Source organism: Aspergillus luchuensis, chromosome 6 (assembly GCF_016861625.1).
Source record: "Aspergillus luchuensis IFO 4308 DNA, chromosome 6, nearly complete sequence".
Taxonomy (NCBI): domain Eukaryota; kingdom Fungi; phylum Ascomycota; class Eurotiomycetes; order Eurotiales; family Aspergillaceae; genus Aspergillus; species Aspergillus luchuensis.
In genome coordinates this window covers 1,224,980-1,249,293 of record NC_054854.1, presented here as the reverse complement: position 1 = coordinate 1,249,293, position 24,314 = coordinate 1,224,980, and the positions used below count along the sequence as shown (strand labels likewise).

The 24,314-nt window shown below is 49.6% G+C and overlaps 11 protein-coding genes across 11 annotated transcripts; 2 read left to right on the top strand and 9 right to left on the bottom strand.

The window, feature by feature from the left end:
* Positions 1-244: 244 nt before the first annotated feature.
* AKAW2_60444S (uncharacterized protein) lies at positions 245-1,780 on the bottom strand (the record flags this gene model as incomplete). Its single annotated transcript, XM_041692571.1, has 1 exon — positions 245-1,780. The coding sequence occupies one exon, from the start codon at positions 1,778-1,780 to the stop codon at positions 245-247; it is 1,536 nt and encodes a 511-aa protein (XP_041545942.1).
* A 1,104-nt stretch (positions 1,781-2,884) lies between these two features.
* lysB (homoisocitrate dehydrogenase lysB) lies at positions 2,885-4,173 on the bottom strand (the record flags this gene model as incomplete). Its single annotated transcript, XM_041692570.1, has 4 exons — positions 2,885-3,728; positions 3,797-3,966; positions 4,031-4,071; positions 4,143-4,173. The coding sequence occupies 4 exons, from the start codon at positions 4,171-4,173 to the stop codon at positions 2,885-2,887; spliced, it is 1,086 nt and encodes a 361-aa protein (XP_041545941.1).
* A 480-nt stretch (positions 4,174-4,653) lies between these two features.
* On the bottom strand, positions 4,654-6,202 carry AKAW2_60442S (uncharacterized protein; the record flags this gene model as incomplete). The annotated part of the gene is made up of 4 exons (XM_041692569.1): positions 4,654-5,563; positions 5,646-5,754; positions 5,812-5,941; positions 6,014-6,202. 4 exons carry the CDS (start codon positions 6,200-6,202, stop codon positions 4,654-4,656), a joined length of 1,338 nt encoding a protein of 445 aa, XP_041545940.1.
* An 817-nt stretch (positions 6,203-7,019) lies between these two features.
* Positions 7,020-7,619, bottom strand: AKAW2_60441S (uncharacterized protein; the record flags this gene model as incomplete). The annotated part of the gene is made up of 1 exon (XM_041692567.1): positions 7,020-7,619. The coding sequence occupies one exon, from the start codon at positions 7,617-7,619 to the stop codon at positions 7,020-7,022; it is 600 nt and encodes a 199-aa protein (XP_041545939.1).
* A 1,327-nt stretch (positions 7,620-8,946) lies between these two features.
* On the bottom strand, positions 8,947-9,477 carry AKAW2_60440S (uncharacterized protein; the record flags this gene model as incomplete). The annotated part of the gene is made up of 1 exon (XM_041692566.1): positions 8,947-9,477. The coding sequence occupies one exon, from the start codon at positions 9,475-9,477 to the stop codon at positions 8,947-8,949; it is 531 nt and encodes a 176-aa protein (XP_041545938.1).
* Positions 9,478-11,486: 2,009 nt separating this feature from the next.
* On the bottom strand, positions 11,487-12,385 carry AKAW2_60439S (uncharacterized protein; the record flags this gene model as incomplete). The annotated part of the gene is made up of 3 exons (XM_041692565.1): positions 11,487-11,669; positions 11,732-11,960; positions 12,033-12,385. 3 exons carry the CDS (start codon positions 12,383-12,385, stop codon positions 11,487-11,489), a joined length of 765 nt encoding a protein of 254 aa, XP_041545937.1.
* A 571-nt stretch (positions 12,386-12,956) lies between these two features.
* AKAW2_60438A (uncharacterized protein) lies at positions 12,957-14,215 on the top strand (the record flags this gene model as incomplete). The annotated part of the gene is made up of 2 exons (XM_041692564.1): positions 12,957-13,897; positions 13,957-14,215. 2 exons carry the CDS (start codon positions 12,957-12,959, stop codon positions 14,213-14,215), a joined length of 1,200 nt encoding a protein of 399 aa, XP_041545936.1.
* A 1,163-nt stretch (positions 14,216-15,378) lies between these two features.
* Positions 15,379-17,940, bottom strand: AKAW2_60437S (GcvT family protein; the record flags this gene model as incomplete). The annotated part of the gene is made up of 1 exon (XM_041692563.1): positions 15,379-17,940. The coding sequence occupies one exon, from the start codon at positions 17,938-17,940 to the stop codon at positions 15,379-15,381; it is 2,562 nt and encodes an 853-aa protein (XP_041545935.1).
* Positions 17,941-18,657: 717 nt separating this feature from the next.
* Positions 18,658-19,323, bottom strand: AKAW2_60436S (uncharacterized protein; the record flags this gene model as incomplete). Its single annotated transcript, XM_041692562.1, has 1 exon — positions 18,658-19,323. The coding sequence occupies one exon, from the start codon at positions 19,321-19,323 to the stop codon at positions 18,658-18,660; it is 666 nt and encodes a 221-aa protein (XP_041545934.1).
* A 1,941-nt stretch (positions 19,324-21,264) lies between these two features.
* AKAW2_60435S (Zn(II)2Cys6 transcription factor domain-containing protein) lies at positions 21,265-22,579 on the bottom strand (the record flags this gene model as incomplete). Its single annotated transcript, XM_041692561.1, has 3 exons — positions 21,265-22,050; positions 22,107-22,424; positions 22,481-22,579. The coding sequence occupies 3 exons, from the start codon at positions 22,577-22,579 to the stop codon at positions 21,265-21,267; spliced, it is 1,203 nt and encodes a 400-aa protein (XP_041545933.1).
* Positions 22,580-23,002: 423 nt separating this feature from the next.
* On the top strand, positions 23,003-24,118 carry AKAW2_60434A (uncharacterized protein; the record flags this gene model as incomplete). The annotated part of the gene is made up of 2 exons (XM_041692560.1): positions 23,003-23,952; positions 24,004-24,118. The coding sequence occupies 2 exons, from the start codon at positions 23,003-23,005 to the stop codon at positions 24,116-24,118; spliced, it is 1,065 nt and encodes a 354-aa protein (XP_041545932.1).
* Between the last annotated feature and the right edge of the window lie 196 nt (positions 24,119-24,314).

Sequence of the window (24,314 nt, the reverse complement as noted above, 5' to 3'; positions counted from 1 at the left end):
GTTTGTCGTGTCATGAGCGTCGTAGCAATCGTACAGGTATCAGCCCTTCCACCCAGAAAGGAAAAAAGGCAGCTTTCTATGGAAAGGCAGATTGGAGCGAAGAAGCAAGCAGACATAGAGGAAGTCGTGTCGTGATGTGAGATGGTGTGGACTGAAGGAATATTCGAGTATTGTCAAGCCGCGATAACGGCCTAGAACGAAGGCAACGCTCAATATTCCATGAGGTAGGAGCGAGGTAATTAGGCTACCAGAATTGGGAATCCTTAGAGCCCAATGATGGGAGATTATAGTCGTTCAGCCCAGTAAGGTCTTCCGGGAATTCCGGTGCCTGAATCTTGCTCTTTGCTCCAGATACATCACACTCGATAATGAGACTCGTTTCACCGGGTACATTCTTTGCCCCGATATATGTGCGTCTCATAAAGCCCATCAACGATGTGAGCGCCTTTATTTGCGTTTCCTCGGAAGCCTGCTGGGTGTGCCGGAGTAATTCTGCAAATAGTGCGGGCATGTAATAGAGAATTACAGCTTGTTCACCTTCCAGACCACTCTGATTAAGCTCTTGGATAAGTTCAGCTCTATGATCATCTGGGAGGCCGAGAAGGGCCTTGCGGAAGCGTTCTGCCAAGTCGATATCGGCTACCCTGCCCATTGCATACAGGCGCAAGAGGGCCCGGTCTTGCTTGTCATCTGTTGATAACTCTGGATAACCCTTGTCGGATAAGATACGGCCTCTATTTTGCAAGACTTCATTGTAGGCTTCCCGAATAGTGATCTCTTTAGATATGACGCGCTTCAGGATCTTATAAGTAAGTAGGAATGATTGGCAGACCGGTTCAATCATCCGGACTGAACCACAAGCATCAACATGCGCCCCTGCGCCAGCCACATCAAACATGATCTCAAGATATTTCAAATCAAAGGCACTTTCCTGGCCTCGAAGATCTTGAAGACATTGCAGGCTTCCTGGAACATTCTCACCTTGGGCTAGCTGTGGGATATTGAGCTTGGCACCCAGCCTCACTCCTTGAATTACATCATCTCGTCGAGGAGGCGGCAGTAAATCCAATGGAGAGGGAGACTCGATGATGTTCATTTCAAGGGCCCTTTCGAGGACTGTATCGTGATTCATTTCCTCGTCTGATAGAGTCTTGACTTGAGCTCGCACCTCTTTAGCTAGCTTATCGTCTTTACCCACGTCACCTATGACCAGAGCCACAATCAAGGCCATCAGCCAATCCGGCTCTTTTCGGAACTGGTCAATGAAATCGTGGAATTTATTAAAGGTTTCGATCTTTAACTTTATAGGTCCCTTTTGATGGCAAGTAAAGGTGTGGTAATCCCCGACGAGAAGCCATCGCACCGCAAGAACATTAGTCACGGTTCGATTCACCTCTGAGTAATCTTCGCCGTTGAAAAGATATCGGGAGGGGGTGAGATTATAATCATTTTCATTGCGTTTTCCCCCAACGCCTGCCCGGGTTAGTAATCCTTGGGGATGCGCATCGTCTCCCTCAATATTGTGTTCCACATTCTTGAGTCTGTCGATCACCGGTTCAAACTGATGATACAGGAGATCAACAAGTCGTTCGTCACTCAGTGATTCGAACTTTCCCCTGTCGATCACTTCTTTCAACGATGAATAGGATGCCATATTTGTGCTGCAGATATTGCGAAGCCTGACGATGAGGCGCGCTAGGAATGGTAGTGGCGATGAGAATTGTGACAATCTATTGCGAGGAGGCCGCGCAGTTTGCTGAGGTGATGTTGGTGTTGGCATTGTGGATGGGGAGTGGAACGCGCCCCAATTAAATAGTAGGCCTTGCCGTCCCTCGCAGTAGGACGTCCTCCACTCTTATACGGTTCCCGCCCGGGTGCACCGCCTCACACGCTAGGAGAGTTCCTCCTTGACTGGGCCAGTTGTTTATGTCTTGGAAGATGCCGTGCAGTTCGTATTTACACCTCGGTGAGTAACTGCTTTGTGTGCCGTGAAATTTCTCTGTCTCAGAGTCGGTATCTCCCTAGCTTATGATGTCTGGATCGGATTTCTAGGTGGGTATAAATGATCATGGGGCTCTGGCGGCAACTGGCCGCATGATAGGAACCAACTGACTGATTAACTAGTTATTTTAGATCGGTCTTAGCAGGTAGATCTGGTGGGAAAACGCTGCCAGGAACAACAGACTTGATGTTCGATCTCCGCTGACCCACATCCACAAGCGTGAGGCTGGGGAGTGTTCAGCACGAGACACGAGGATGAGCCGGGTGAAACGAACCAGGAGGTAGACTAGACTAAAAAGCAAAGGACCGTTTGTCCAGGAGTTCAGCTGACGAGCCGCGACCGCCCATACCCGATTGGGAACTTGAAATATTCAGTCGCGGTGGCTGAAGCTGAGCGTATCTTTGTAGGACAGAGTGATTTGTTAGTAGGTAAAGAATTCCACGAAGCCTTCAGTAGTACATCGTATGTAACAATCCAACTTTTGGAGTACTCCATCGGCTGTGATGACAATTAACGATCTGTCAGATTCCTTCAGACAAATGGCTCAATACGTGTCACTGCATCTGCGATCAGCCAGTCAAATATGTGTCGCTTTGGTATTTGTCCACCTTTGTTCACCTTGCTGTGTTTCTTGTGTTGGGAATCCCATGATAAATCTAGACTGCCTCTTGTCTATTACCTGCTCACGGGATCAGAGATGTTACACAATGGCAATAGGCCGCCTTACCGTCTTAAGCGTCCCGTAGTTTAGTGAGATACGCATCATAGTAATCTACTACCACAGACCCCTCCATTTTTATAAGGGAGTTGACATCATATTCCCTCTAGAAGCTTATTCTTTATCTCGCTATTTATACATCAAGAGTCATTTCCAACAACCCTTTACAGCCTCTTCAGGACGTCATCCAGAACCTCCTGGGTAGTAGCCTTACCACCCATGTCAGGAGAAAGGAACTTGGCCTCATCGAGGTTGGCATCAACAGCAGTGTAGATCTTGGCAGCGGCGGTCTCCTCGCCCAAGAACTCCAGCATCAGGGCAACACTGCGCAGAGTGGCAATGGGGTTGGCAATACCCTTGCCCTCAATGTCGGGGGCACTGCCGTGGCAGGGCTCACCGATAGCGAAGCCATCACCAACGTTAGCGCTAGGAACCAGTCCCAGACTGCCAACCAGGGCAGCGGCACCATCCGACAGAATGTCACCGTACAAGTTGGGGGCGACAATAACATCGTAGTACTCGGGCTGACGGAAGAGCTTGTAAACCATGGAGTCGACAATCTGCTCCTCAACCTGGACGGAGGAGAAGCGGTCGGCGGAGAGGGCCTTGCGGGCGGTCTCACGGAAGAGACCGTCGGTCTGGGAGAGAACGTTGGACTTGTGAGTGATGGTCACCATGGGCTCGGTGCGGAGACCAGCGATACCAGCAACACTGCGGATCTTCTGGCGACGGAGGGCGATTTCACCGGCAATGGTGGAGATGCGGGAAGAAGCGTTCTCGGAGATACGCTTAATAGCCTCGGCAACCTTGCCATTGGGGGTCTCCTTGGTCTGCTCCTCCTTGACGTAGAGATCCTCAGTGTTCTCACGCACGATCACCAGGTCAATGGGCTTGCCGTCGGTGCTGCCGGCGGTGGTCTTGACGGGGCGGACGTTGGCGTACAGGTCGAGCTTCTTGCGGAGGGCGACGATGGGGGAGGAGTAGCCGGCGACCTTGGTGCTAGGGGAGCTGCAGAGGAATCGGTCAGAAGGTAATTGAGTGGTAGACGATGACGAGGACAACGATGTAGCACTCACCTGACAGCTCCGAACAGAGCACCATCACACTCCTTCTTGAGGATCTCGACCGTCTTATCGGGGAGAGCGCTACCGGTGCGCTTGAAGGTGTCGAAACCCGCATCGAGGTCGACGAAGCTGAACTTGAGGTTCAAGGAGGAGGGGAGAGACTCCAGAACCTTCCGGCCGGCCTGATGAAGAAAGCTTCATTAGAATTGGTGTTTCTAAAGTGAGCTATTCGCTGGGGTGACTCACCGGAATGACCTCTCGGCCGATGCCGTCACCGGGGATGAGACCTGCATGAGGGGAGATGTCAGCAACTAGACGGGCGCAGAGAGATATTAAGAGATAGAGAGGAGCAATTGACCTATGCGAAGCGTCCTAGCAGCAGCAGCCATTGTGAATACCTTGCTAAAGGGGATGTAAGAAAGAGAGTTCCTGCTGGCTGGAGAAAAACATCCGCTTAACGGACGCCGTGATCGGAGGATTCCCGCTAGTCTAGCCCCATCCGCGGGGATGCACGTGATGCGCACCGACCACATATGCGTAAGTGGCGGGTTTATCTTTCCGTATCACACTATATCGGAGTGTTCTCGGAGTACTTCGTAGGATGCTGCTATCATCACACAGCCTATATTACTATGACGTTAAGCTGGACTTTCTGCTGCTAAGGCCAATATAAATATGGCGGTAATGGGTAGTTGGTATAATTCTTGAAACCGTGTTATTGTGACCCAATACAAGCGCATATCAATAAATATGTCCTTGACTAGCATATCACTCCTACGGAGATACTTCGAAATCCTTCGCTCCGAACAGCATGATGGAACAATATATCTTCGACATGGCATACACCTAACAGTAGTACCACTAAGTATCTACAGTCGACTCCCCTTCCTCTCTCGCTTCGTATCAATCGGCAACTTGATATACTCCATCCATTTCTCCGACAACGCCAACCCACCCCTCTCCGACTTCTGGCTATCATATTCCTCCCAAAACTTCTTCTCCTCCATATACCTCTTCCCCTGCTCCACCAACCAGTCTGAAACCACTCTTGCCGTCTCACCCACATCTTCAAGGGGAGCCGTATGCGATGTCCCTTTCACAACCTCATCCCAAACCATCCCTGCCCGAACACCCCCACTACCTCCAAGCCCAGTGCCAACACGTAACAGTTTATCATCTCTGCGTGCACCGGGGGTATTGATATGACTTTTCTCGCCCCAAACAAATAGAACTGATGGCCGAATATAAGGCAAGAACTCGAACGCGAGACTTGTCCACGGACAGGTCGCTACGTAGCTGGGGTGGTTGTTGGTGCCTTCTTTGGCTGATGTAGATAGGTCAGGGCTGAGGAAGCGCTCAGCACTATCACTACTCATATCCTTATTAGTAGTACCATCATATGGCGTGACGTTAAAGCGCAGATATGTCCATGCTTCTTGAGCTTTGGTTGTCGTCAATGTCACTGAGTTTGGTGTCACCTTTGCGCTTGACATCTCTCCGTTAGAGGACTGAGGATCAAACGGGTACAAAGCCGTCGGGACAGGCCGGAGACCATGTTCAATGTATTTTGCGACCGCACGAGAATCCCATCTGCGCCAGAAAGGGTTACTCCGGATGTGCTTTTCAGCTTCGGACTGGGACGGCCAGAGGTCAGGGCGGGTGCTGGCCCAGAGGGCAGGGCTGCGGCCACCTGGCTTGCTGGGGCTTTCGGTTTGGATCATGGGCTCGAGGAAGATGAGGGTGTGGAAGAGACGGGGGTGAATGAGGGATAAGTGGACGCTGGATGGTTGGTCAGACGGTCATTCTTTGGTAGTAGGGAAGTAAAAGGAAAGGTGCTGAAGGTAGTGGGTGGGATGCGTACAATGACGAGCAGCTGAAACTGTGTGCTACTCCTACAATTGGAGGTTGGATTTGGTCTTGAAGATGAGTGACCATTGAGAGGAGGTCTCGGGAATGGTCGAACCAATTTGCTAGGAGAGAATCATCAGACTGGACAAAAAATTTCGAGAACAGTGCCAGTGACTCACGGTCATCGCCCAGTTTATCTTCATTCAAGACTCCACTGGCACCTTGATTTGCGCAGTCTGCGAACCAAATGGCCTTGATCTTTACCTTGCTCGTTGCAAGAAGGTCATCCCATAGAGGCTCGTAGCACTCCTGTAAGAGTATTAGTATGCTTTGTCCAGCATGTAGATTTCGGTCTAATATTTCGATAGCACGCCTCCTGACCTTGGGAATCCCATTTGCATGTCCCGCGATAATTGTAATATCATCCGGTGCAGGATGGGGATTATTGAGAGGAACATATTGTTTGATTGCTAATTGTAGATTTTGACCACTTTTGACTCCATTGTGATATTCCCGGAGAGAGGGACATTGAACGGTGTGCTCGATAACTCGAAAGTGAGATGTGCTCATGGTTGCAACTCAGGCTTCACGTATGGAATCAAACGAAGAATAATGTCTCGGATGCAATAGAACATGAGTGGGGAGTGGGATCTTATAGTGTAAGCAAAGTTTCGTGGCTGGCCAACTCATTGTTGCTTACTGTATAGTGCTTATTCCAAGGCGCACAGGTAGCCAGTACGAAGCAGGAGATAGGGCTCACGCTCGACGTGGTGTGGGTTGTTCGTATTTTAGTGTGTAAATAGCAGGCTAGCTAATTGGCTAGTCCGTTTAATTGCTAAGCTAGTTACTGTAATATTCCATATGGTCGTTACATAGAGCATTTACATGACCTATCTACATGTACCTAGAACAGCAGATCTTGGATATAGCCCAACAGTACGACCGGCCCGTTTCGATATATAGTATCTAATATCAAGAACTCTGTCGATGATTTCTTCGTTAACTTCAGTAGAAAAGCTAGAGCCTCTGGATATAGCAATAGAACTAGCTCATCTTCATTAATCACTGCATATTATTTGGTAGATGGCTAGCCGTATCCTGAAAAAGATCATCATTTCATCACAACGAGAGGAACCAATTTTGATCAATTGAACCTAAGGCTCAGTAAGGACCAAAATTGTCAGTTCTGAATAAATCCATCCATCATTTGGCGCTTTGGCTGAGAGGCACTGACTCCGTCAGTGCGGCCTTCCTTTGCTGTCAATTTTGTTAGCATGCTATTATAAAGTATTTAGACGCTGGATTTGATCTCGGTCGTGGGAGCTTACCATGAGAACAGCATTGACTGACCGCCATATGAGAGAGAACTGTTGCCTCGTTCATGCTCTTAGTTGGCACCGTCGGCAACGTCAGCAACCTTAGCACCGTTGATGCTGTCGATGCTACCAATGCTATCGATACTGTTGGCACCGTTGATACTGTCGATGCTTCTTCCCTTGATACTGTCGATGCTGTCAATGCTACCAATGCTATCGATACTGTTGGCAGCATTGATACTGTCGATGCTTCTTCCCTTGATACTGTCGATGCTGTCAATGCTACCAATGCTATCGATACTGTTGGCAGCATTGATACTGTCGATGCTTCGTCCATTGATACTGTCAATGCTGTCCGTAACGTCGATACTGCGAGCACGATTGATGCTGTCGATGCTGTTGATGCTCTTGGCACCATTGATGCTGTCGATACTCCTGCGCTTAATGCTGTCGATGCTGTCGATGCTATCAATGCTGTCAATACTGTCGATGCTGTCCGTGCCATCGATACTGCGAGCAACATTGATGCTGTCAATGCTGTCGATGCTCTTAGCGCCATTGATGCTGTTCGCAACATCCGTAACACCAGCAACATGCTCGTCTCTCTTGCGCATGGGGCCTGCCAATCCGAGCCCGGCAAGGAGGGGCACAAGGACGATGGAAACCTTCATAATGGGCGGATGGTATTCGGTAGACGGAGTTGTCTGATGGAGAGGAGACGAGTGATGTAGTAGGACGAGAGATTATGAGATGGAAAGGTGAGCTTGGTGAATTTTCTCTTACCCTCGGGGAGTTTGAGCCCTCTTATGGCCTATGGCTCGGGCAAGATACTTAGGACAATAGTATGTAAGCTGTAGTTCCGAGACCTTCTGTAGTTTGCAGATCTTGCCTATGCTACGCAAGGCTGGGATTGACCGCAATGTAGTGTGACAGACAGTCCTCCATCTCCCTCGCCGAGGCCGATAAGTGACTAGGTAGTATCTTCTTCTATCTGCAACAAAATGGTACCATAGTGATGGGTTGCATCAAGGTAGGATGCCTATCTCATCCATGGACTATAGTGATCAATTTAGGATGATCATCGAGGAAAAATAGAACCGATTGTAGTATAAGCAGGAAGCGAAGTTACGCAAGCATTCCAAGACTAGAAATGACGTGATGCGAATAGATTGGGGCTACTATCGATTTTTGACGCTAAGACCACTACAGAGGACATCTGAAAACCTCCCTTGATCCACGGAATATAGTTGCGGAATTGAGAATGAGCATCCAAGGGATAGACCTACCTCTATTCTGCCTTACAATCGTATGTAGTACCCTTGTTTCTCATCTCCCACCACGATTCAGCTCTAGGATGATCGATATACCTCTTGCTTTTCATTGGATACCGGAAGTCGCTCATTGCATAGCTCTCTCTACACCCCATGCAAGGTTCACGCAAGCCACCGCCTGTCGTTGTAGCATTGTGTGCCGAGTGACGTGGACATCCCGCATGATGCATGATAGGGAGAAGGGAATGGTACGAGAGATCCATGTATAAACCGTGAGAAACGGCGTGATCGGGGTTTTTACTAATAGAAAGCCACATAGATTGTAAATTATAGCTACTAGCCTTTTATGAGTTGCTGAAATACTTGGAGAAAGAAGTCTAAGATAATTGGAAACGCCTTGCTGAAGTCTTATTTCTATTGTCATGGTTTTTAAGCCATTCATGTCCTGAATACGATAATGACATATAGTATATCAAGGTTTGGAAATAGGATGACGTCGCTAAGATTCTCGGACGACCGACCGGACAGCAGATGGTAGCAGCAGCAACAGCAGCAGGAGTAGTAGTAGTAGCGATCAGCGAACCTCTTGCATCTTCCGCAGATCCTGTCGCCTAACCCATCTGCTAGCAGCCAGGAATTCGACTATCTCGCGGCCCTGTCTGATGACTTAAACATATGTATACCCTGGTGATGGATAATGATTGTCCTTCGAACATCAAACACACCGCTACCTCCTGCGCATAACAGCCAACATCTCGAACTCCATCATCCCCACATTCTCAGGGATACAGACGTCCGAGAAAGACGAATTGCGAAAGCACGGCTCATAATCAGCCCAATCCGCGCGAGGTCCTAACCACAGAATCATCTGCACTGACGACTCAGGTCCATCGCCATACAGCTCGATATACTTGCTAACCAGCTTCGGTTCACGCGGGTAAACCAACATCCATGCTGCCGCCTGCGGCGCACGCGCATACAGATCCCAAGTCCCGCTGACCACGTCGAAGTCCTCTTCTGCAAGGTAGCGGTTGACTGACGTGGAGACTTCTATTCCGGTGATGTGGACGCTGGGGTGGTTATGTAGTATTAGAGCTTCAAGGAGACCGGATCCACAGCCTATTGATAGGGTAAACGCGGGACTTTTAGGAAGGAGCCATGCTAAGTGGGCTATCAGGGTGCTGGAGATAGATAGACAACAATTTGGGAAGTGGGTTGGTGCTTCGGTGAGCTGGGTGGAGAGTTGAGAGATGTCCATTTCTTTTTTCCTTTTGTTTATTCCCGTGTATTTCTTTTCCTATTATTTGGTTATTTTTCTCGGAAAGGTTCGTGCTATAGGATATCCATAGCTGCGGTGACGGAAGAGGGGAAGAAGAAGCGGTGGATATTCGAATCCTGGATAGATGAATGAAGCTTTTCGGTTGGGAGAGGATCATCGGCCCGGATTTACTTTGTGGATGATGTTGCTTGTCGGCCTATCAGGTCCTATGGAAATGCCCCGCGGAATAAATATGTGGGTACTTTGGTAGGGGAAAATATGTATCGGCATCGCATTCAAAGAAGCCCCTGGCATGTTCAGCAGTAAGGCACTATGGATCAGACCATCAGATTTCCTGTCAAAGTCATTCGGTGACATTGCTTGTTTGTGCACGGGGCAGACGCCCAACAACATTGGTAGACGACACATAAAATAGAACGAACCTTTTTTCGTCCTTGTACCGCGACTTCTCATGTTAGGGCTAAGGTAGGAATACTAAGAGACGACCACTGCGATAGGTGTATACTGCGCATTCAACTAGTAACTTCCGCCTTGACGTCACTTCTCTTCTCTTTCTATCCCTTATCAATTATTCCTCCCCACCCACCATACTGCATGAGTGAATGAATACGCAACGTATGTATTCAAGGGATAGTGGTAGTGACAGCCCAAGTCACTGTGAAACATGAATCTAGCATTTTCAAGTACATTCTTAGACAGAGTGAATCTTTCCCGTCTATCATCATTGACTTCATTCAGTCCCGCAGACGAGTCCGTCACCTTTTCAATTCTCCAATCTTCCTTGTCCCAGCTTCCGCTCATACTCCGTAAGGACGATTTATCACCATAATTTCCTGCATAAGTACTTAATGTCTCCAATTGATATTCTGAGGTGCATTTGTTTTTATTTAGAGATCCCCACACATGCCACGAGTATGTTGTTGAAAGCTCGTCGAAGGATCCCCACCCCTTCTTCTTTCCCGTCAAGTTTTGTTCTATTAGTAGGTATATTACTGTACTTTGTGGTAGCTACCAAGGCGTCCAGAGGAAATATTTGACTAGCCATACTTAACTAGGACAGCTGAGACATGAATTGACAAGACAACATGAAAGTGGCTCAATATGTCGTAAGTATGGTTGGAAACGTCTCTTAATATCTTTGAAGGTACAAGTCATAAAACAAACAGTGACCTGAGCTCCCCAATGGGCTAACTAGTATATTATCCACGGAGAATGTGCCAGATCTGAAAGCCCCCATGGGCAAAGTATTGCTTCGTACAGAAGACTATAGCTTGAATTGTAAGAAACATTTTTGTAGGGTGTACCCATCATTCAAGTATAGTGCAAGGAAGGCAAGAAGTGACACATACGGGGCCGCGTTACCCACGTCTATGCTCTCCTAAGCTCGCCCCATATAGAGGTATCGCTATATCGCTTTGTGATTTTAGGTAATTAATCAGCTCACGGAGACATCGTATGGTCTCTACACCATATACTTCAAAATAAGTATCCCATACTGCATGATTATTTCCATACTTGACAGCGATAACTTCCGATAACTTGCTCAAAGATACGGGCTACTGTTTATCAGGTCTTCGCATAGGTGACAACTGAAGCAGGAGAACGGCTACTACACCTACCAGCTCAGGCATCGAAGGTAGTATGACGAAGGCAGCGCAGTGACATAAACTATGTAATATCGAGTGATAGTAAGATAATAGTCTCAACACTATTGACAGACGATAATAGGACTATCCTCTAGAGCCATGACTTCTTCAGTACTCACCAACTCCAATTCATCGCGAGAGGCATTAGATCGTGATATGTTGTCATTATTGTATCCGAAAGAGGACCAAGAACCCTGCCCATCCATTAAACGCCAGAAGTCCGCCCAATTCCTTGATTACGCCAGCCCAGACCAAAAGAACACCGACCCGTCATATGAACGCAAATACGGCAAAGATAACTGGTTCAACGAGAGGTAGGATCAGGGGAGTATTAAGCCTCTCTTACCCATTGATAGTATCCCCAACCGCAGACGAGCACCACCATCGCAGTAAAATCTTCATCTCGGGGATGTTCTGTTCCCAGAAGGCAAAGCGTTTAGATTGACGGATCACCAGGTTGGTGCCATCATGATGGCCCAGGAGAATGCGAGCATGTCTTGGACCCACGAAGGAAATGAGTAGCACCTTTTGCGCAAGTTAGCCACAGGTATTGAGATGGAACAAAAGGAAGGAACTATAACACTTACCGGACTGACTTGATGGGCACGGTATTTCCTGGAACGAAGGCAAGTAATCATGATTCGACACATACACAGGATCTCCCCACGGGTAATCTGATCATCGTTCGCGTCCACGCTCTCGAGTAATAAGCATTTCATTCGGGGCCCACCCGGAATGCCAGTTATACCGCCCGCGCACCATTCGAAGGGATTCTCAGTATCAAGCTCGCAGAGGGAACATGGAAAGTCAATGGGCCTGGAGACGAATTAGTCATTTGTTCGCCGCAAATTACGTTGGGTCTGCCCTGTGGATGGGAATTGATCGTACTGTCTGGGACTGTGATACCAGTTATCACTGCCAAGACGTATGGTACTGGTAATATAATGCCCGAAGTAGTAGCTTAGGATGTGTGCCTCGTCCATCGGATCTGTGGCTTCCTCCGGACTGGAGGGCGAAAACTCCATCTCCTCATCAGGGTTCGGAAGGGGCTTCTTGTAGGGCCAGAAAAATTCAGACTCGAATAATGGGTCCCCATCGGCGGACAGGGGCATGGGGAGGATCTGAATGGGGAGGTCATGCACGTCTTTGTGCTGATATCGATTTTCCCGACGTTCGGAGATGGCACGCGCGATCTCCTTGATAGTATTCCGACGAGCTTGGTGTTCTTTACTTTCCAGCATTTTAGCAAGTGATCTCTTCTAGACTACCGAGATCGGACGGTAGGTAAGGTGGTGGGGGAGCTTTAGGAAGAACGAGGTAGTCGGAGGAAGGGAGGAGAAGGAGTAGGTCGATATGGCGGAGGATGTTGATTAGATAAAGGGCGGTCCCGGGGCAACCACCCTCCTCTTTACCGCCCGCAATATTAATGGGCGGTTCCAGACTATAGTCCACTCCAACCCTCAGAGAGACGCATGGACATCTTCCCCTCTTCGTGATGCACTCCAATCCATTCACTGGCGGGTATTCCAAAATGATACGCTGTCTTCGTCCCACCTTCACAAGACCACTGCCAGTGCTGCGGCGTAAGACTTTCACTGGCCAACCCCACAAGTAGTGAAAGTCGCCAGCCTTGGTGGCTTCCCTTTAAATAGCAACTATGGACTAGCAGGCCCCCATAGGCGCCTTCCTTCCCCTCACCCCTCTACAACTTCTGGATTCTTCGCCTGAAGTTTATCGTTAGCCTAGCTCTCTTGCCAGGTATCTAAAAAACAATATATCAGGGCTATTACCCGGTAGTAGTCACTAGAAGTCATGAATAAACCAAACGGAGATGTTCCCGCGACAGCCGCTGAGTGGGCTGATTTGGCAAAGAAGAATGGTGTCCTAAATAAACTCATCCACGCGGAAGAATTGGACTCTGCTTCAAAAATCAAATTGCGTCAGTATCTGCTTCTGCGTATCCTTCGCAAAAGATCACAGAGGACTAAGCTGGATCCCAAGCAGCTTGGCCTAGAACCGTGGATGAACCAGGCTAAGGGCATGCTTCAGTCTTATCCCTCCTGGAACATCTATCGCGAGAGCTTCAGGGGTAAACTTGACGAGGGGAACTTTTTCTTGGTTAAGAACTCACAGGCCGAGGCAGCGAAGGTCAAAAGCAACGAAATATCCAACAATGTCATCTTCTCCCCGGTTTCTAAGCGCACGCGCCAAAACACACGCAAAAGACGCGAAGAGCACACACCCGAAGAGCACGCAACGCCGACTAGAGCGAACCTGCCTTCTGTTGAGACGCTCACCCTCCATGATGACACTACCACTACTTCAAAAGCGCCCGTAACCCCAGGAAACGAGGAAGACGAAGATATCTTCCCGGAACCGCCGTCCGTCTCTACGGGAGGCTCTCTAGGGCCCGAGGAGCTCCTACGCGAGATGTACCCCGCAGTCGATGATGAGCAAATTGTAAATGTTGCTCTAGTCAACTTTCTCCAAGCTCTAACGGATTATTTCCCTTCGCTTAAGAGCTCCTGGACCATCCACCGCAAGCCGCTTAAAGCTAAGTTCAACGATGCAGAGTATGAGGCGAGGACGGACGGTTATCTGCGAGGCAAAGTTGATGGGGAGGTGCGTGCTTTGATCGAAGTTAAAGCAGCACTTCGGGAAAATTCCCGGCTGGAGATCTGTATGCAGGAAGGTGCACAGATGGTCGCTTGGCTTAAGAATTATCCCAAAACACCTGGGAAGCTCCCGTTCCGGTAGGCAGGCCATTACTGACAATGTTGTATCGTGTTCTCAAACTAACTCGGATTATCAGTCGTTTTCACATCTCACAAGATAGACATCAGATCTGGCTCAGCTTTGCCGAGTATGACGATGAGTACATCAGATACATTGAGCATGGATCTCAAGATCCAGGATGTCCTCGATCATTCCTGACGATCCATGAATTTGGTCCATTCAATACTCTCAAAGAGTCACATATGACTGAATCTGCAGTTCTACTCCTTGCGCTTACTCTGCGTGCTGATCACGATCGTAAAGAAGAGCAGGAGAGCAATCCATTCGATAACTAAGGATTTGGTACTTTGAGGATAGCTGGGCATTTCGCCACGCAAACCATCACTATGGCTAGACACAACAGGACAGGAGACACTTCCCCATGATGCGGGATAGGCAGGCAGCAGTAATCAATAATTCATAACATAAGGAATAGGATTCAGTTTCTTGCATCTAGTGGCAGACGATACCTAAGTAATGAGGAGAAGATTATTTAGACCAAAAAAAAAAAAAAAAAAAAAAAAAAAGCTACTAGTGTGGTACAAGTAGGTAACTTCAACGATGAGAGCCCATCATGCGAATAGCAAAAGACGCCAATACCCAATAATCTGCCTTTGATAAACAACTCACAGCGTATCAATTGAAATGGCATGTCGTGTCACCACTCCTGATAGTTAATACTTACCGCTTCTAGTATATAGTCACAATATGGGTTACCTTTCCAGGGACATGCATCGCTTTGAATGAAAGTAGTATTTCGTTGACTACCTTGTTTGAATAACTTCCCGCGGTAGTATCTCACCAACTATCCTGTGGCTCAGCTGAGAAAGAGAGAAAGACCTGTTACACTAATATTGCGGTCGATACCATTCCTTGCGTAGCAAAAGGAAGGTTAGATTCTTCTTAGCCCTTCATTATTATTTTTCGAGGAACCCCTAGCCTCACCATCAGGTATAAAAGAGTCCACATCACCCGGGACCTCACCAGCATAAAACAAACTTGAAGCAATCGCATCCTCTCAACAATCCGCCAACCTCCAAAACCGTCGCTTTTTCTTAAATATCCCCCCGGGAAAAAAAAATCACTAGGTGTGTGTTAATCTGAGGATCGGTCGGTAGTAGAAACATGGAGGTAGGAATGTGTTGGGGTGAGGTGGTCAATGGTGTGTGGATTGTGTAGGATTAAAGGTTGGTGGTGTGTGGTCGAAGGCTGTAAGAAGGCTGGTTGATCATGATGGTGTGATAAACCTGTTATAGGATCGGAGGAGCTGCTTGTCGTTGGATAGAGGTTGACTATAGAAGAATGACAATGTTGCGGACAAAACCCAGTGGTGGCTTGATCTACTGCAGACGAACGAATTATAACCAGATGATAACTTATTCAACCCTTTATCTCTTCATTTACTTCATTCATTCATCATCACATTATGCCAAATATAGCGCATCGCTAATCCAAAACTCTACAGACGATTCTTCAACGGCGTCTCAAACGCATCCTCACCCGTATCCTCCCGATGCAACCTACTTCCCCTGGGATCAACCAACGGGTCCGCCGACACCGTCGCCTTAATCTGTCTCCCAAAATATTCAATAACAACCGCATCCCCCTCGCGAACCCTCCCGGGTAGCCATGCATACGCAGCGGGTTTCTTCGTCGTATAGCTAAACACCGCAGTAGTAACATACCCCACGGGCCTGCCCTCAAAATGGACAGGTTCCTTGCCCATAACCATAGAATGACCATCATCCACAGTCAAGCACCGCAGCCGTCTCAATGGAGGCTGTTTCCGCTGCGCCGCACTCTGAAGCGCAGCCTTGCCCACAAACTCCTCTGCCTTTTCGAGGTCAACAAGATGTGCAACTCCCGCTTCGAGCGGATCATGCTCCGTCGTCATGTCTACTCCGTATGTCCGGATTCCTTTCTCCAGCCGCAAGGCGTTCATAGCGCTGCGGCCTGCGGCGATAAGGCCGTGCGGTTTGCCAGCTTGCCAGAGTATATCCCACAAACGGGAACCGTATTCGGCGCTCGTTTGAATTTCCCAGCCGAGTTCGCCGACGTAGGATTTGCGGAGAGCGGTTATGGGGATGCCGGCTACAGTGGCGCGTTTGACGGACATGTAGGGGAGTGCGGTGGTGGAGAAGTCGTCGTTGGATACGGCGCGGATTACAGCCCGTGAGCGAGGGCCCCAGAGGCCGATGCAGCAGGTGTTACCGGTGATATCGGAGACCTGGACCCACTGGGCTGGGGTGTGTTGTCCTTGACGGCGGGCTTCGACGGATAGGTAGGCGACATCGGTTGCGGTGTTGGCGCCGATTTGGAAGAGGTCGGGTTCCAGGCGTGCGACGAATATGTCGCTGCGGATTTTGCCCTGGGAGTTCAGGAGAAGAGTGTGTGTGATGGCGCCGGGAGGGGCGGTGATGTCGCTTGTGGTTAGGCGCTGCAGGAGGGTGGCTGCGCCGGGTCCAGATACTTGTACGCGGTGGAAGGAGGTTAAATCGTACATGGCGACGGCATTGCGGGTCTTCCACGCTTCCACGGCGGTAATAGGGGAAGTGTATCGAGATGACCAAGTGTCTCGGGGAGGTGGTTGCCATTGTGCTGGAAGGGCGTGCAGGAGCTGTGCGTTTGCTTCGTACCAGAATGGGCGTTCCCAGCCGCCAAGTTCGAGGAAGAAGGCCCCGAGTGCCCGCTGTTTCTCATAGAAGGGGCTCACTCGGAGTTGTCGGGGGGACTCTCTCGGTTGCAGAGGATGGAGAATGTCGTAGATTTCTACAAAGTTCTGTTGCGAGGTCTCATTGACGTAGTCCCGGCTTAGCTGTACTTCTTCGAAGCGAGATAGCTCGCACTCTGTGAGGTCGATGGTGGATGCTCCGTTTGTAAGCATCTCCGCCATGCTTCGCGCGACTCCTGCGGAGTGTGTGACCCAGACGGCTTCTGCTACGTAGAAACCGTCGAGGCTTGATGCTTGTCCGACGAGGGGTCCTCCGTCTGGGGTGAAGGAGAAGATGCCGTTGAATCCGTCCTGCAACTGCGTATCACGGAGAACAGGCAGAAGCTCCTGTGAGGCTGTCCATGCGGGCGCAAAGTCTTGTGCCGTGAACTCAAGCCGCGAGGGCATATGCTTCTCGTCAACGTGCTCTGGAGTCTGACCCAAAGTCGCCGCCACTACCGGCATTGGACGGTGTCCATAGTATCCAATTCCCACCTGGTCTCCATGCTCCCGGTAGTATAGATCCTGATCCTGATGCCGCAAGATGGGCATACTCGCGTTCATCCCATTTGGACGGTTGTTGATGTCGCGGTTCGCTAGAGCGGGGACTGTGGTTGTCTTCGCATACTGGTGGGCAAGTGGTAGGAGAGGGATGGAGACACCGGCCATGGCACCGATTTCGACGCCCCAAAAGCCGGCGCAGGAGATGACGATATCAGCGGGAATTACACCCTGGGAGGTTTTCACGCCCGTCACACGAGATCCTGTCTGTTCAATGCCTGTAACAAGCGTTGAGCCTCGGTAGCGGACCCCGGCCTGCTGGGTCCGGGCGATGAGCAGCTGGGTTGCGCGGGCAGCTAACGCGAGACCATCGGTCGGAGTGTGAAGACCAGCGAGTACGAGATCCTTGTTAAGCAGGGGATACTTCTCCAAACACTCTTCCTTTGTCAGAAGACGCGCTTCAACACCCCAGGACTTCGCATAGCCGAACTTGCGCTTCAGCTCTTCGACTCGGGCCGGTGTCGTGGCCACCTCGAGACCTCCTATCGAATTGAAGCACGGCATGCCATTCTCATCACTTAGCGATCGCAGCTTGTCGACCGTATATTGCGCAAGACGCGTCATCGTCTTCGAACCATTGGTCTGGAACACCAGTCCGGGGGCGTGGGAGGTTGAGCCGCCCGGCAGGTTCAACGGGCCCTGCTCGACGACAGTGATGTCCTGCCATCCCCGAGTGACCAATTCATCGGCGAGATTGGCGCCCACAATTCCTGCTCCTATGATGACCACACGTTGTTGTGTCGCTGCCATCTTCTCTATTTTGTTGTAAATTGCAGGTTCATCCGTTGAAGTTGAACAGATAATCTGTCATACATATTGTGAACAGTCACTGGCGGAAGGTCCAGCTATTATTGACAGCTGGTGAGGGCAGTGGCCGGCCAGACTGGCCGGACCAGCAACGGCAACAATTCCGTGGCCGAGCCGATCATGGATGATGGATACTCAAACAGGCCAACACAACCGTTGAGGTGCAGGAATGATAAGACCGTCAAGCAGATCGGATGGAAGGCGGGGATCGGGCCAGGGAACCGTCTCCACCCGGATTCATGCAGTGGTGCTGCTTGGGCCATGGAAACATTGCCCTAATGGGGCAAGGCGGTGCTAAGCTGGCCTGGAAGCTTGGGCCACGTCTTTTGCAGTTGGCTCGCATTGAAAGACAAGTAGATAGTATCCGTGGTCATCATCGCATGACCTGCAAGCTTTCCGACCGTGGATGCGAGGCGGGGAGAGAACCAGATGCAGCTGTGCGGGGTTAACAAGACATGATTGTAATCATTGGCTCAGATAAGATATTATGGTTAGCTCAAAGAATAGACAACTATCTTAACTACAGCTAGATGTCCATGCACATCAACGTTCCCAGCCACGGCACATTGTTCGACCTCATATGGCTCCACTCCCCGACAGCCCGGAACCCTTGCTGTTCATAGTACCTATCAAAGACATTCATGTTAACACCTCCAATTCTCATAAACTGCACACAAAATGATGAAAAGAATGATATAGAAAATATAGATAAACGAACCTGATCAATCTCCTCTCATTCCCCGCCCATCCATCCACCCACAACGCCCTCATCCCTCTGGCCTCTCCATACTCCCGGATCCCCCTGATAAGCGCCGCTCCGGCCCCGCGAGACAGCTCCCTCCGATCTTCCCGATTATCCGTCACCATAACCTCAAGGTAAAGAAACCCTCCACCACCATGGTTCACATCTGGCATCGGAAGATGGGTCTGCGTCTTCACATAATTCGGCACCCAGTTTTCGCGCACATACGCAACTCCAACGGGTAAGAAGCGTCGTCCATCGGGTGTCACTCGAATGAACTCAGCTTGAAGCTGTCCATCATCGTGCTGCTGGTGTAATTCTCGCTCCGCGATGAACATACGAAGATTACTATCCAGGCCGCTAGTCCCTGTGAGGCGGAACTCTTCGGAGTAATTTAGTTCTTTTAGGGTTGCTTCGGCGAAGTCCCCTCGCTGGGAGAAGGGGGTCTTGCCCCATTGGTCGAGACTGCCGATGGAGGCCAGGAAGGGGAGGGAGGAGTCGAAGGCGGACAGGATGAAGGCGTGGTCGGTGGGAGTGGGTTTGGCGGGGCGGAGGTGGAAGGGGGAGGTTGGAAAGGTGGTCATTCTGGATACTATTGTTGAGAACTTTGTGGGTTATGGGTGTAGAGACAGTGTTGCTGGGCAGTAGGTAAAGTGCTCGGGCTAGATGTTCGTTGAATTGGTGTTCTAATACCTCAGAGGGTCCAGTGGGAATAAAAAGGCCGTATGTTTCCCCAGTTGATTTCTCCTTATTAGGAGTGTCTTTCTTATCAGGGAATAACTAATAGATTAGGCGCTAGCATTCATTGTCACCTAAATGCACTGCTCTTCACTAGTGCCATATTCCCTCATATGCCATTAACATCACAACTAAACCCACGTATCATAGCTTTGCAACCCCTGTCTGGGAAAGACACTGGTACATCTCGACTTCCAACTTTATATCGCCTTTAATGCAAACAAATGCCCAGAGAACAATCCTCCAGCTATACTAATCCGGTGAAGTCCACATTTCACGAATGCAGTATGGTTGTGTTAATTTCGCAGGACCAATAATCGGAGTAAGATATGTAGCGTGCGAGGTTATCATTGTATCATTGTGAATTGATATATCTGCGCTAATGTCTTCATATGCGGCTATATCCATCAATTGGACACATCTAAGGTCCATACTGCTCGAATCAGACACTGCTCAACTACTGATACGACATAGCTTCGATCCTAACAATCATTTCTTCTTCAATTTAAGGTTATTCCCGGATTCCCTCAATGCAGCCACATGAACCAAAGGCTTGGGACTCCATAGTCACCGATCTATTCCATTTTCTTCCATACAAGAACTGGCTAGTAATTGAAGCGAGAAGTTGAAGTTTAGTCCCTAATCGGTGACATGAATCTATATATAATAAGCAAGTTCCCTTCCTCTCATCGAGATTGTCATACTAACTCTGATCAAACTGTTATTATCACCACCCACCCACCATGAGCTCCACCTCCACCCCCTACACAGCATGCAGCTGGACCCCCGAACGCCAAAACCACTGCAATCTACAAAAGCCACCTCAAACCCTTCTACGTATCAGGCGACCGAGGCATCTGGTCCCTCGGCTCAAAGGTAATCCTGAAAGACCGCGGTCCCAACCATCCAACCTCCGAGGTCCCAAACATCCACTTCGTGCAAGACCGGACCTGTATCCCCGTCCCCACTATCATCGAATCCTGGGAGGAGGGTGAAGAAGATAAACACACCCTCACCTTAATGCGACGCATGCCCGGCGAACCCTTAAGCAACGTCTAGTCAGAACTAACCCTCAACGAAAAAGAAACCATAGCAAAGCAAGTGGACTTTTATCTCCACCAACTCCGATCTCTCCAGTCCGATAAAATCCAATGTCTCGGTGGCTGTCCGGTATTCTCCAACTTCCTGTTCAAGAATGATTCTAGTAGCTCCTCTGGTGAGATTGGGATTCCTCGTGGTCCCCTTGCATCTGATGACGAGCTTTGGGCTGAGATGGAGCGTGAGTTGGATGAGAGGATTCCAGAGGCTGCGAGGGTACGGCTGCGACAGCGCATGCCTGCTGCTATGCCGTATACGTTTACGCATGGGGATCTGACGATGGGGAATATTATGGTGGAGGATGGTGAAGTTACTGGGATTATTGGTTGGGAGACGGCTGGGTATTTTCCTGTTCGGTGGGAATATGTCGCCACTTCGGTTTCTGATGGTGAGGAGGATAGAGAGTGGAAGATGTTGTTGAGACGGTATTTGCCGGATTATAGTGCTGCGCGGGAGTTTTGGTTGGAGTATTGGTTTCTTTGTAGGGATTTGGAGGGTGGGAGGGGAGGGAGGTTGGGGGATGAGATGAATGACTGAGTGAGGTTGTGCTGTTGGTGTGTTGGTTGATATAGAGGGTGCGGAATAGCTAGTATGACCATCCAAAAGAGATTCTGGCTTTTGTTTGGACCTATGTGTGTTTATATTTTGCCTGTAAGACCTAATATGTACAATCCTCCTTTAGTACAGATTTAGTTCATAAGGAATTTACCACCATCTGGAAGCAACTCCATCACAGAGTCATCTCCCCCATGATACCGCCGCAAATACATCCAAATAGCAGGACACTCCACCCTCGCCCTAAGCCCAATCCACCAAATACAACGTCCAGCTTTTCTATACCACAGGTACAGCAACACCAACGCAACAGGATCCCTATCCCTCAACAACCCCTCAAACCCACCCTGAATACACCGCATAAACATCTGCACCGGACCCATCGTCACCTCACTATCCTCAATCTCCAAGATCTGCGCTACCGCATGAGCAGCATGGAAATACGGATTCGTTTCCGCCGTAGAATCATCCGTGATACCACATAGCGCCGCTAAAGCAGGAGGTATACCCTCTGTACCCCCTTCCGGTAACGGCGAATGCACATAGGCAAACGCCCCCGCCATAACATGAAAGATACTATCCGAGCGCAACGGATTGACTATATTCCACAAGGACATTTTACCCTTATTCATATGCACCCAGTCCAAATAGGAGGAAGGGGAGGGGTTCAGAGGCCATGATTCTTCCGGGGTGCGTGCGTTAGGTGATGAAAATGTCAGAATTACTAGCGCGGCTGCTGTGCCCCAGATAGGATCTCTTTCGTTGGGTTCTATATGTTCGCGAAGCTTCTGGTTGAAGAGGATGGTGCTTTGTGACCAGTGGTAGCATTCTTCTAGAGTGCGGTGGCTGTCGGAGGGGCTGTTTAGGTGGCGGTCGTAGGTGAGTGATACTGCTAGTGAGGCGTGCATTAGGTAGGGATGCTAGAATTTGGTCATTAGTATCTTAAACTAGACTTGTGATGGATGGGTCAACTTGCGGTAAAGGCTAGTTCTAGCAGCTTGCGATTTACTTGTCCCATGTTGGGATCATTGGGGGTGATGAGGCTGTGCCCTAGGTACCGGGTGATGAAGTCTTGGCATCTGGTGTTTAATTGGAACAAGGTGGATGCGTCTGAGGTCCAGATGGCATTGCTGAGAGGGGGCTGCAGTCCCGCTGCTGCTGCTGTACCTCGAACCATCCATGACCGTCGCGAGTCAGCGGGAATGGGTTGGAGGTCGGGAGTGGTAGATGTTAGGAAGTTGCAAACTACCCCGAATGAACTACAACGCTTGCATTGTGGTTTGCTTTCGTCGCACTACATGATATGGATCAGTAGGGATGGTTTATCTACGAGGTGCTAGGGGCACCCACCTTCAGTTTCCGCAGCTTGCAATTGCGGCACCCGAATCGTGATCTTCGCCGTGTCTTTCCTGGGCCTTCCCGTGCTTCTCGGGAGTCAGTCGATGTCATTGTAATTGAAGGGAATTGGATGCTTGGAAGGATTTGGGACGAGTGGTAGTCATGGCCCCCAATACCTGCATTTAGTCATAAGCTAACCGTGTCTCGGATCTTGCATCTCAACGCTAAACCCGCACTCGGATGCAGACATCGCTGATTGGCTGCCGCTTGCCTCCACAGGATCAACTATAGTATACATCTAGAGACGATTGACATGCCATGATACATATTTTCAGATATAAAAGGGGAGTGTAGCTCAGGGTTTCACCCAGTAATTATATTTCTAACTCCTTCACAGACATACAACTTGGAATCCGTTCGAGACACCAAGAAACCTGCCATCTATACCATACACACTACAACTTCTACCCCTTTAAAGGCTTCAAACTTCACCACCAAACCAGTCATACACTACTACAACTACATAGAAAGAAAATGCCCACCCACCTCGCTGCCCTTCTCCCCTCCAAATCCTCCACCCTCACCCTAACCACCCGCCCAAACCCCACCCCAGGCCCCAACGACCTCCTCGTCGCCGTCAAATCCATCGCCCTCAACCCAGCAGACGCCATCATGCGCGAGACAGGCCTCTTCATCCCTACTTACCCTACCGTCATTGGCTTCGACCTATCAGGTCTAGTCCTGGAAGTCGGCACCAACGTCCCCAAACATTTCCATCCAGGAATCACCCGCATCGCCGCCTACTCCGCCTCCGTCTGGAAGGCCTGCAATCCGGACTATGGCGCTTTTCAAGAAAAGTGTCTTGTTCCGTGGCAGCATGTTGTGCCGCTTCCGGATAAAGTCGTGACGATCTCGTGGAATGAGGCGGCTGTGTTGCCTGTTGCTGTGCAGGTAGCGCTTAATGCGTGGGAGATGATGGGGTTGCAGCTGGTGTGTGACACGCAGACCCATAATGGGATTAAGGGTCAGGCTGGGAAGAAAAAAGAGGTATTGTTGGTCTGGGGCGGATCCTCTAGCGTTGGATCGATGGGTGTGCAAGTTGCCCGAGTGCTTCGGGATCAGCCTGGGTCTTCGATTGCTGCTGTGTATGCTACTGCTGGGGCGGCGAATCATGAGTATGTGCGGTCGCTGGGTGCGGATCGTGTGTTTGATCATAGGGACCCGAATGTTGTGGATGAAATTGTTAAGATGGCTAAAGAGGATGGTTGTGTGATTCGGTATTGTTTTCTTGCGGTAGGGGATGTGCGGATGTGTCAGGCTGTGCTGGGGGATTTTGTGAGGAATGTTGAAGGGGATGAGAATGTGATGGCGAAGATTGCGTCCGCGCCGGTTGTTCCTTCTGATGTGGAGGTGCTGGATAGGGTGGAAGTTATCTTTGTGATGCCGGCGATGGATGATGAGGAGAAGAGGTTGGATCAATTTCGGTATTGGTTGGGGACGTGGGCGAGGGAGAATCTTGCTAATGGGAGTATTAGGCCGAGTCCGGAGCTGAGAGTCGTTGGGAGGGGGTTGCAGGCTGTTAATGATGGGTTGGATGGATTGAGTCGAGGGGTGAGTTGTACTAAGTTGATTGTTGAGGTTGCGGAGTGATGGGATTAGAGGGTGCTTTGCTTGGTGGGATGACGTTGAAATATAGATCAGGGTTCGTGTAGCATTATGGAATAGACATTCAAGATGGAGGGCTGTAGATATGGATATATTATGTAGCAATTGCCAAAGAAAATACTAGCGGCACGCACAGTATATAAATGAGCCATTCACTTTAGATGAACGTAGAAAGGAGGCA